A 12,594-nucleotide genomic window follows, 5' to 3' on the forward strand; every position below is an offset into this window, starting at 1 on the left:
TTTTTCTCTTAATGAAGAAAAACCTAAATTGTTAAGTTTTCACTACACAGGGATATTTTTTAAGGAAAAATCATACTTGCCATGGCCAACGACAGCATCTAAAATGTATTGGTAATAATTTGCAGGCTTAAAATGTTACAGATTCGTCAAAACACGAGTGGCACAAATTAGCCACATATGGCGTTATTTGAACTTTCCCCGTACTTGTGATTTTTACATGTCCGCTAGGTAATCCATAAAAAATCCTTATTCGTCAAAACAATTGATAGAATTTTTGCAGATTTGTTTTAAACGAGGTTTAGGTAACCAAGTTTTGATTTGAAGTTTTGTATGGAAAAAACGTGAAAATTTGTTCGGAGAATATAACTTTTCTTGAACATTTTGTTCTTATACAATGCAAATGAAATTAAATACGTCTTTGGTGTCTTAAATTTTTTGGTAAGTCCCATGTGTCTAACTATAAAAAAGTTGAAAAACATTGTTTTTGTTTGTTTTCCAGGCCACTGTATGCCAAACTTCATTTAAAATAATCCAGCTTATGTTATTTTAAACGAAGTTCTTGTCTTGTCCGATATTTTTCAGTAGTTTTCCGATTCAAACCGTTAATTTGGCGAAACAAAAAAGTGTATAAATAATCTTTTGAGTTTGTCCTTAATGATGAGTTATTGTTTTTAATAAGAAGTGGGCATGCTAAGTATTCATCAGATTTGATCATTCAATGCATTTAGAGAAGTTTACCTTACAGAAAGACAAAAAAACAAACAAAAATTATAATGTTCTGCTGCATAGCAATTTTACAATTTTTCCTCAAAGCCAAAGCATACAGAATATTGAAATGAAAATATTCATCCCATGAGAGTGCACAATTGAGTGAGACTAACTTTTCACGAAATCTAAAAAAAAAAAAACATTTTCTCTAATTTCGTTTAAATAAATAAAATAAAAAAGAACGGATTACGGAACGTAAACTGCACCATGAAAATACCTTCTGATTCGTCTTTTTAATCACACACGTCAGATCCATAATTCATTAGAACTTTAAAAAAATTTGTTATCAGATAGGCCAGAGAGATTAATTTTGAAAAAGGTAAAACTTAGAGTTAACTACCGTATTTAACGGTGTATATAACGTTGTTTTTAGCCAAAATTTAAAGGCCCAAAATGAAGGTGTGACCTATACAACGGTGCAAAATTTTTAAACCATTTAACTCTTTTTTCAGTTTTTTTCCTAAAATTGTAGGTGCATCCTATTCTCTGATAAATAGAGCATTTAAAATAATTTTTCGTCAATCGAATTGTTACTGGTGTAATTTCAACATGTTTATATTTCATCATCAACAAAAAGGATAGGAAATTATCCTTGAGCTTTGTAATCCTTATACCCTTCCATTATCCTATCCTATCCAACCTTATTCCATGTAGGTAGCAAAATAGAGATGTGAAATGTAGACACTAGCCGGCAACCCAGAGCATCCCCCGGAAGAAAGCAAAGGAAAAGTGTTTTCACGTACACATCTGTAAAAGCACTGGCATGAGCAGTTGACAACAGTCTTTAGACTAATCCAACTGCCAAGAAACCGTTAATAAATTAAAAAAAAAATTCGATCAAATGATTGGTATGAATCTATAAAAATATATTCATAATTTCACTTTTCCAAACCTAGTTTTAAGAATTGTTGAGTTGAAAAATAAGTTTTCTTAATTTTTTCAGTATTTTGCAGAAATTAATAAGGCTGGAACAAATATCAGTTTCTTCTTTGTCACCCCCCCCCCTCCCTCTTCGAAATTTCCAAAAACTCGAAGGGGAAAATAAATAAAGTTTGAAGTATTTAATGTAAATTTCGAAAAAAAAATTCAAGAATCCAAAAGACTACAAGACGAAAAACTAATTTTGGAAGATGGAAGTTATTTCACCTTTTGTATTCTTGATTTTATTGATTTTTCGATAGAAAATTACTTGTTTTTTAGGTTTTGTGCAATGATATTGTTGCAACTTTGATGCATACAAGCTTTCGTGAAATTTATTCCAATTTATTTGTTTTTCACATTATTTTTTGTTGTCCCCCCCCCTCGCGATGTTCCAACTCCGAGTGACAAAAGAAGGATTTGAAATTTGTTCCGGCCTTATTCGGCTCTTTTAAATTCTAAAGTTTAAAAAATTGTAATTTAAGGCTCTTCTGAATCAAAAGGTTGCCAACCATTGCAATGCATTGCAAAGTGGTCTGAAATTTTTCCTAGCGCCTTGGTCTTTCATTTTAGCTCTGAAAAGTCTTCATAACATTTCCTTCTTCAAATATGCTTCAGAAATTTAAAGCATAAAAAATCATAAAAAGCCTGTTCAATCTCGAATATATTGGTCACCCTGAAAATAAGGTAAACGCCTAAAAGTAGACAAGCAGTTTGAACCTTGCCTTCGCTGCTATAATGATGCCAGACATTTTGTGTTCCTGTATTGTGGAAAATTTGCGGGAAAAGTTGTAATGTTAAATAGAAATAAAATAAAAACTCTCTTTTAGGTTTGATCGTTCATTAAACAAGTTGTTTTTTCCTTTACATCCGACATGGTCTGTCCAAACAAAGTTTACTCAAATAAAATAAAATTTTAACATTTTTGCTTCAAGAGATACAGTTTTATTTTGCTCTAGAAAGTTGTAGAAAACGCGAAAATATGAAATTTTGTTGAAAATATCTAAACTCTATCATTGTTCAAATCAGAGTTATAGAGGGCCGTAGGAATAACTGCTTCATGGGGGAAGGGGGAGTTTATGGCAATCTTTTTTCATATAACATTTTTGCTTGATCAATGCATACACAAAGTAAAAAAAGTCTGCTTCATTTAATATTGGAACAAATTCTTTTGCTCATTGTGGCGCTCCTAGTGGACGGATTTGGAAACTTTTTTCATCCACGTGTCGGGAAATTCATTACCTTTCACCATGTATTTATGTCATAACACCAAACGATAGAATTTTGTAAACAACCGCCATGGAGGCCGAACGGAGAGATCAAATTGTGCACAATTTTCTTGAAAATCCATTGTTGTCGGCATCGAAGCTAGCTAAACAGCTTAAAAAGCCCAGAAATACCGTATGGCGTGTTATCAAGCAGTACAAGGAAACATTGACGACGGCTCGGAAGCCGCATTCGAAGCGTCGGAGTGGAACTGTCGACCGGAAACTGCGTGGGAAAGTCATCAAGGCCGTCAAGAGGAATCCCAATCTTTCAGACCGCGATTTGGCCAATAAGTTCCAGGCCGCTCACAGTACGGTGCGACGAATTCGTCTCCGGGAAGGAATAAGGTCATTCCGTTGCTGGCAGCCAAATCGGACGCTGAAGCAGAACAATGTGGCCAGAATCCGTGCTCGAAAGCTGTACGACCAAGTGCTGACCAAGTTCGACGGATGTATTCTGATGGACGATGAGACCTACGTGAAGGCGGACTTTGGGCAAATCCCAGGTCAAAAATTTTATTTGGCGACACGGCTCGGGGGGATGTACCTGCAAAATTTAAGTTCGTGTTTGCGGATAAATTCGCCCGCAAGTACATGATTTGGCAGGGGATATGCAGTTGTGGACAGAAAACCAAAGTCTTTCTCACTGACAAGCCAATGACATCAGAAGTCTACAAAAAAGAGTGCCTACAGAAACGGATTCTGCCGTTTATTCGTGCCCACGACCGTCCAGTAATGTTTTGGCCGGACCTCGCAAGCTGCCATTACAGCAAAACGGTTATGAAATGGTACGCAACGAACGGGGTCAGCGTAATACCGAAGGACCTCAACCCCCCAAACTGCCCCCAGTTCCGGCCGATAGAGAAATACTGGGCAATCACGAAGCGGAGGCTTAAGGCAAAGGGAAAACTTGTTAGGAACATGACTCAAATGAAGAACTGGTGGAATCAAATCGCCAAAACGGTGGACGAAAAGGGTGTGCGCCGCCTAATGTGCCGTATTACTGGAAAAGTACGAGAATTTCTTCGAAACAGCAATGAATAATTTTTTTAATTTTTTTTAATGAAAAGGTAAAGAAAATGCTACATTTTTATGAAAAACAAATTATGAATTCGTTAATAAATGACTGAACTACACGCAATTGTTTGTGTTCCAATATTAAATGAAGCAGACTTTACTAAGCATAAATAATTCAGGTTTAAATTATTTTGCATTAAAAGTTATTAATTTTTGAAAATAAGTCCTTTAAGTGCCTATTTTTTTTCATTAAGCTTATAAAAATAAGAGGATTTGTGATATTGCTCAGTTGGTGAACCAGTTGCTTCCTGAGTTGATGTCCATGAGCTCGAGCTCAAGAGTAAACATCGAATACAGAAACAAAAAAACTATTTTATGCATGGCTGAAAATGTATCAAATATTCAGAAAAAAAATATAAAATTAGGTTTACGGTTCAAATATGGTTTTTATCTTATCTTGTAAACTCAAATAAAATTTAAGATTTTAGTTAGAACTTTTGAATTTGAAGAATCATCAACATATGTAAATAATATTAAATAAAATTTAGAGATGAATTGCGATCTCCTTCAATTCGAATCCTTAATTGAATTTTAAATATTGATAATAAAACCTCAATTTGAGCTTAATCTGAAAACAAACCTTAGATTTTGCTTTTTGAACTCAAATTAAAAACCGGAATCTTGATTCCAGATAAGAAATCCTATGCGTTTGAAACCAAAAAGCTAAAATTTGTATAAAAATCCTTAACCAAAAATCTTTTAATTGATTTTGTGGTTTGTGATTTTTTTTAATTAGGCTGGAACAAATATCAAATTTTTCCTTCGTCACCCCCCCCCCCCTTCGAAATTTCCAAAAAAAACCCGAAGAGGGGAATAAATAAAGTTTGAAGTATTTCACGTAAATTTCAAAAAAAAACTCAACTATCCGAAAGATTACAAGACCAAAAAACTAAATTTGGGAAGATGAAGGTTATTTCACTTTTTGTATTCTTGATTTAATTGAATTTTCGATAAAAAATTACTTGATTTGTAGGTTTTGTGCAATGACATAGTATGCAACTTTGTTCCTTGGATTTTCAAAACAAATAGATCACATTAAAACTTGAACCAAGTGCAACAAATTAACCCTTCATTTCATGATTTTTTATTTTTCCCCAAAAATAATTTTAAACAGATTGAAATAATGAGTACATCAGGAAAAAAATTAAAATAAAATACATTTTTTCACTTTTTTCATACATAAATTGTTGCAAATTTGTTACTTTATGAAACGAAGGGCTAATGTTGGGGCTATTTGTCTTCACGTGCTCATTATTGAATACAACAAGCATATATTTGATGTGTTCTGCGTGTTTGAACTCAAACACTCTTTTATTTACGCTTCGGCGCACGGCGTGGAAAGGTAAAGCATTTAAAAAACGTTCACATCGATCAAAAGTTTCAAAATTAACGAAGAAAATCAAGTCATCCACTTTACAAGAACATGGCTGTAATATTGATTTTTGAAAGAAAAAAAATGAGATCAATTATTATTTCCCGAGTTTCGCTCGTCCTTTTAATTTTGACAATTTAGCATTCTTGGAACCTTTCGCTTGACATCTTTGACATCTGTTTATAAAAACCGAAAAATAAGTGATGTTTTTGTTGTTTGCTGTTGCATTGGTTTTTTCTTCTGTTTTTACATACCTACAATATACCTTTATATGTAGAGAACTTGCAGCGAAATTTAATATTTTCTTCCAATTGAATAGGCGGTTTTCTAATTGTGTGTGTGTTTTTTTTTAACTTTTCTGTTTTGTTTTTTGACAATCATCATCGTCGCTTGAATAGGTGAATGCTGAGTTTTTTGTTTTGTTTTTATCTTGTTCATATATATAAATTAATGACTATATATAGATGCATATGTTTGTTCTTTCGCTTCGCTTTTTTTTGCCACCCTTACTCATCATAGCTTGGATTTTTTTTACCACAAGAAAAATCTCCCGTTTTTTGGACCTTCCCATGACTGTCGCTTCTTCCATGATTTAGAACATTTTGGGCTGAATCGTTTTAATTTTTTTACTTTTTTCTCGGTAAACTATCACCAATTCGCTTTTGTTACGTTTTTTCGTTTCGGTTTTTTTTTTTGGTAAATTTAGTACACCATCTTCTTTTTACGATCTTTCTTTTCTCGATTCAAACTGCTTGCTGCCTCTTTCCCGAAGACTTTCATTCGAATTACTGGCGCGAATATTCGAGTGGCTTAAAAAAGTTGGTTTCTTTAATATATATTTTTTGTTCGTAAGGCATCGTTTATTTTTTCCATCCTCCTTGGCTGTGTAAAATACTTGATTAATTTCAATAATTGTTTCTCTCGTTTAGTTTCGTTTCTCTACTGCACCTTTTGCTGGTTGTGAAGTTCTTTTTTTCAGTTTCAGTTAAGCTAGGTCAGTGGTTCGTTTTATTTTGTTTAGTAATCACGCGGCTTGTTTTTTTTACTAGGATGCACATGTGCATTTGCACAAACTGATGGTTGGTAACTGAAGTTCAACAGATCTTAGGTTTTGTATTTCATTTAAGTTTTGGTGGATGAATTGTTTTTTTTTTCATAAATTTAGTTTCATTTTGTTGTGGTGGTTGTGGTGGTTTTTTTTTTATTAGTTTTTAGACAGCTTTCAATATGAGATGAGTTCCGTTGTACAAATATAAAAAATCTATATAAAAACATTCAACTACTTACGATCGAATGACTATTGAGTTTTGCGTACCCATTTCGAAATTTATAGAATAGTTGGCTACTTTTTTAGTTAGTTTTTGGTTTCGAGATGATAATAATTATCGATATAGATCTAGAATAGGGCTTTGGTTTTAAGGTTGTGCTAGACGAAGAAACATTAAATTTCAAATGAAATGAAGCAACTAGAGTAGGTGTCAATTTCATGGTGAAGTTTCGAAATTTCTCTTAATTTATTGCAAATTTTATTTCTAAGCCAATGATATGATTGTGAATTCAAACTTAAAAAATGTATTCAAAATTTGAGATACGAATGCGAACTTCAAAAAAGTAATGTCAACTCTCAAAGAATGGTATTTTATACAATCTGTGAAAGGCAGTATTTCTCTTTATCTTCTTATGTATCGTTCCAAAATTAAAAGCACTTTCAATTGTGAAGTAACCCCAAGCAATAAAAAATGTCAAAGACTTATGATTAAAAACTTAATCTGCTTTCAATTAACTTTAATGAAAATCGTGAGAGCTTGAGTTTTAACTTTAACCTTTCTATCGTTGAAGTCTTAATTTTAAATTTAAATTTCAATACTTGATTATAAGAACTATGGAGAAATATAAATTCTTTCCAACATTTTTAATATTTTTTTAAAATAATTATGGCACGATCATACCAACAAAAGTCAAAAGTGTTCCTCATATTAACCAAAGAATTAGCCAGTTTCTTCGTCTTAAACATAAATGGCGTTCTACATTCTAAGAAAAATCAATGTTGAAATCTAGACGTCTTACTTTCGATATTTTTGGTACTGTTAAATTATTGATTGCGACAAACTTAATTACTAAATTCAATGGTCAGATATAAACTAGCACAATTCAACACTTATTGGTTACGACTACTGGAGACAGAGCATTTTTTGATTGGTTTCAAATTTTGGATTTAGGTTTTAGAGTTTTTTAAAGGTCCAAGGATAGGTTTTCTTTTAAATATTTCGAATCACAAGCACTCTCAGTGGTTTTGTTTATGAATAACAATATAACACATTCACATACTCCTAACTCGATTTTCGCTTCACCTGCCACACACTTTTCAATTACTACGATATCTACACACCATTTTTGTGTTCCTACCCCATCCGATTTATTTTGCATTTTCCAATCATGATGCTTTTAGTTTATTCGCTTAGTCGCAAACATCGAAAACGAAAAACGAAAAAAATATCATCACATCCACGTTGGTTCCCACAATCTACGCCTCGAAGACACGCGTTGTATGTTTTTTTTTGTTAGTCCTATTTTTTATCAGTAAAATACCACAAAAAAGTTACCCCCCAGTCCCCTCAACTCAGCGTTTTTCAACCACGATTCGCTGTTTGTTTTCCACAAACAAACCCTCTCGTAGCCGCTGATGATGCAGATATCGATCACGGATCTCGACCTGGGCCGTGTAATGCTTCAGGTTTGTCTACAACAGCGTCGAGGTGAAGATGAGCAGGATGGTGGCCAGCGTTGCTATCAGGCCGGAAGTGGTTCGCAGCTGGTCCGGAAGCCCGGTGGCCCTACTTCCGTTGCCGTCGGTCGCGTTCAGCGCTAAACAAAAGAGAAACAGAATAGATAAATGGGAGCATGGGTTAATCGACTGCTGAATATATGGATGTATCGGGAAACTGAAAGTCAGCGTAGTGAAATATCAAACCAAATGAGGAAAGAATATCCTGCCAGGAAACCGGAAGCGTATGGTTTCGAGTTATTGATTGAAATGATATTCAACACTGATTGTAATTGAAATAACAAGTGCTTTTTCAATTAAGATCCATTAGTTACAAAGAGTAACAAACAAATAAACGAAAACCCGTTAAGGTAAAACTGAGGAGGATAAAATCTATGAGATTGACGATGGCTCCATAGAAAAGTCTCAGGAGCCACTATTTCAAAATATCGAGAGAATAATGATCTTGGATAAAAAAAAACCGTGATTTCAAACTGGTTAACTGGGAATTATAGTTCATAAAAGGTAAAAGTTTGGAGAATATTCCTCAAATATCATTGAAACAGAGTTTACAAATAAAACACGTATTACTTTGTCACAGTGAATCCAATACTCACATAATTAAAAAAATGCATTAAAATCAGTGTTAATAAAATAGCATTATGCAAGATGAAATGAAAATAATAACGTATGATCCCAAAAACATGTGAAGAAAATGAACTGAAACAGCCAAACCGGAGAAAACCAGCTTATGTGAGTAGCAAAAGTTATACCCAAGAAACACCGATTGTTTTATAAGACTCCTCAAGCCTCTTATGAAACCCATACTTGGCCTAGTAGCCTGCTATAAAACTTAATTTGTTATTTGGGATTTAATTCTTTTATATGGAAACGTGAAAGCATCAATTTGTTCATATGGGCACGAAAGAAAGAAATTACTCTGTAACTTTTAGATGTTGATTGAATTAAAGGAAGATCAAATGCTTTTAGAAAATAATTTGAATTTTTAGATGGGTTTAATCTTTGATTTTTCAATACCTTAAATAATATAACAATCAACTGACAAAAACCTGGTAAACATCGATTTGTTTGCTAATTTGAACGATCAGCTCCTCCTCTTTGAGATTATTTCATTTAAAATTTGAGTTTTGAAAACCTCAAAATTAAGCTATATAGCTTTTCATAACGTAAAAAAGAAATTGATAATTAAGATAATTGTTCGTTAAACTGGACGTATCTAAGCTGGTTTTACAAACCCCAGAAAAAAATATTTTTTTTCATCAGCAGTTTCTATATCGTATTTTAGACTTTCAAATACCTTTTTATGAATGTTTTTACAAAACTTGCTCAAAACAGTTCGTTTTGGCCTCATAGAATGAAAAATTGTACAAAACTATTTGTTTTTTTTTTCGTTTGTTATTGCAAATAAAGTGAATAAAGCTGTGCAAAACCTGTGCTTTTTTATTAAATCCGAGTAACCGGGCCGGATCGGACTTTTATCAAATTTTGTATTCAATATCCGGACAAACCCGAAAAAAACGGACCTTATGGCCCGTAGGAAGAACCGACTCATGGGGGGTGTTTTGATGACAGATTTTTACATATGATTTTTTGACCAACAATGCACGAAAATAAATAATAAATAAAACAAATGATGTTTGTTACTATAAGACTATTCATTTTTTTAGTACTTTTACATAAAATGTTTTCGTATTTAATCGCATCTTTAGAAATTTGATCCTAAACCTAAAAGGTATGCTAAATTAGCTTTCATCGATCGTTAAAATATTTGAACTTTTTTAGTCTGGTAGATCAAACTTAGTTGATTAAGCATCAAATAAGTTTTTTAGAAGAACCTTCCATTTCTCGAAAAAACTTATTCTATACTCAAATCAGTCAAGTCCATCAAGTTTTTCAAATCATTTTGCAAATGCAAAGATTTTAACCTTTGATGAAAAATAATTAATTTTAAAAAAAAGTAAAAATCATCACATTTTCGGATCAAATATGCGTGATGCAAACTTGAACCAATTGGATGATTTAATTGAATAATTTCGCTTTGAGAAAAACTTCAATATTAACACATTGCGGACCAAATACGAGATATATCATTTTTTGGCTTGTCGCTAGTACACTCCAATTAAAAGCATGATTCAAATTATACATAAAACTTCCCGTTATTCAAGTATATTAAATAAGCGAAAATTTGTCCATTGGTATCTGACATATAAAATGCCGAATTTTAATGTCCTTAATGTGTCAATAATGTTAAGCAATACACCCAAAATGTAGAATTTTGTGCAGATTTTTTGAGTGAAGATCAGATACATGTTTTTTTTTTCGACAAATATGTTTTGTGAAGAATTCCATTATGAAAATCCTGTGGATAATTTTTTTTAAATAAAAAAAGGATTTTTCGCATAGAACAAAAAACCAAATTAACCTTTGTATTTTTGATTATCAGCTAAATCGTGTTAGCGAACTAATTTTGATAAAAATTTGAAATCTGGAAATTGAACTGAAAAGCATTCTAAAGTTCATGATATTTTTAGTTTCTCAACAATTTATGTTGATTTAAAATTTATCTACAAGCTTTACCTATTTCTAAACTTTAGATCTGCATTCTGAATCTGAATTATAAACCCGAACTCAAAAATTGCGCTTTGAATATGTATCCGAATTTCCTTACGATTTATAAAATGTAAAAACATAGTAGTACCGAATCTTATTGCAGATCAGAATTTTATGAGCCAAGTTTAAGTGTCCTCATTCATGAACCTATAACTTAAATTCTTTAGTTGATGTTTGATCTAAATTATCTATCTAAATTATATATTTTAATCTGTATTGTGAATCTGAAATATAATATGAATTTAAAATGATCTGAATCTGAAATTTCAGCTTTAAATGTTTGAATTTTGTGAAAGAATTATGTTAAGAAACTTCGAATTTGAAATTCTTTTCTTCATAATCGGAAAACTATTATCAAAATATTGAAAATGCATATGATCTCGATAAACATGGTTCAAATTTGATATGAAATGCAAAACCAAATTCGAACCAGGATTTCAAAACAGTTTTTCATTTCTTATTTCTTATGATTATTGAAAATCAGGATTCTTGAACTGGATACAGAATCCGAAATACGCAAATACAATTTTGGTTATGGGAATTATGGAATCAGAACCTCCAAAATGGGTTTAATTTAATTTAAAATTTAATATTCAGACCTGAATTTCTATGAAAAAGTGAGGAAATTTTGAAAAAGTGTAGCAGAATTTTGAACATGAGATGGATTTTTGAGGTTTTGGCATTAGTTTTTAGTCTAAATTTGTCGCTTTTGATTAACCTTATTCTATTATCATCATTTAGTTCTGAATTTAAAATTTTGAGTGCTCAATAGAACACCTCTCTTGTTTTTTTGGATCCTCATGGGGGTGGGGTTTAACCTGCCCCTAAAAAAAATTACGGTGATTAATCTTTTCTTGACATTTCTTAAAAAAAATTCTCAAAATATCCGTATTTTGTTGAATTGAGAAAAATAAACAATAAGAAAACTTATTAAACTTTTTACTCAGAACTCAAAATTACAACGTGATCTTCGAGAAAGATGATCATTGTATGAAACCTAGTTAATCTATTTCGAAATATTTGGTATCTTTTACAGTTATGCCTCAAAAGTGAACAAATTTTCGTATTGATTTTTTTTATTTATTTTCCAGAGTTATCTCGAAAACAAGAGCCGTTAGAAAAAAAAACTAATTGCATATTTGGAATCAGCGTTCCTAAATTAGTCACATTAAACTCTTAAGTTCTTTGCACCTCGGAAAACGTAAATTTGGATGACTTGTGTGATGAGATGTTTCGGGGTGATGTGTGGTTAACATTACGAAAACTTCTTCGTCGTGAAAAAATCTGTGTTTCGTATTTTGACAATCCAAAATTTCAAAAATGTACCTTATTACATCAAGTCTCAAATCCTCTTTTCAAAATTTATCTGGCGTGGCTTAAGCAATTTTTACGGTTCATTGATTGAAAAGTACGGCGTTTACACCACTTTTTTTACATTTTTGTGGGCATTATCATAACCAATAAAAAAAAAAAGAAAAAATTTAATCGTGTGCAATGTACCACTTCTTCTTTCAGCTTTCTTGGACACTAAGTATTTTTTTAATTCTGTAGCTGATCTGCAATCTTTTTCCGAGGCATGATTTTTCGGATTTTTTTCTTAGACTTTGAATAAGAATAACGGAAAACTGAAGTGTTGTAGCTGAATATTGTTTGAAAATTGCATTTGAGTTGCAAAACAAGGTTTTCAAATTATTAATTTTGTAAAAGTCGGTTGGTAAACAAGAGATATATATTGGTTTTAGTCAGGAGGGATGGATTCCGTAAGAGATTTTCCAAATATAAACACAAACCATGTGTCT

General features: G+C 32.1%; 1 protein-coding gene across 4 annotated transcripts in view; it reads right to left on the bottom strand.

The window, feature by feature from the left end:
• Positions 1-5,508: 5,508 nt before the first annotated feature.
• LOC129749632 (uncharacterized) overlaps positions 5,509-12,594 on the bottom strand; it is a 566,714-nt gene continuing 559,628 nt past the window's right edge. For all 4 annotated transcript variants that reach the window (XM_055744666.1, XM_055744665.1, XM_055744664.1 and 1 more), the window contains one exon: positions 5,509-8,265. In XM_055744666.1, the coding sequence (XP_055600641.1) occupies positions 8,141-8,265 (125 nt within the window). In that variant the 3' untranslated portion in view covers positions 5,509-8,140. The remainder of the gene's footprint in view (positions 8,266-12,594) is intronic.

Source organism: Uranotaenia lowii, chromosome 2 (assembly GCF_029784155.1).
Source record: "Uranotaenia lowii strain MFRU-FL chromosome 2, ASM2978415v1, whole genome shotgun sequence".
NCBI classification, from domain to species: Eukaryota; Metazoa; Arthropoda; class Insecta; order Diptera; family Culicidae; genus Uranotaenia; species Uranotaenia lowii.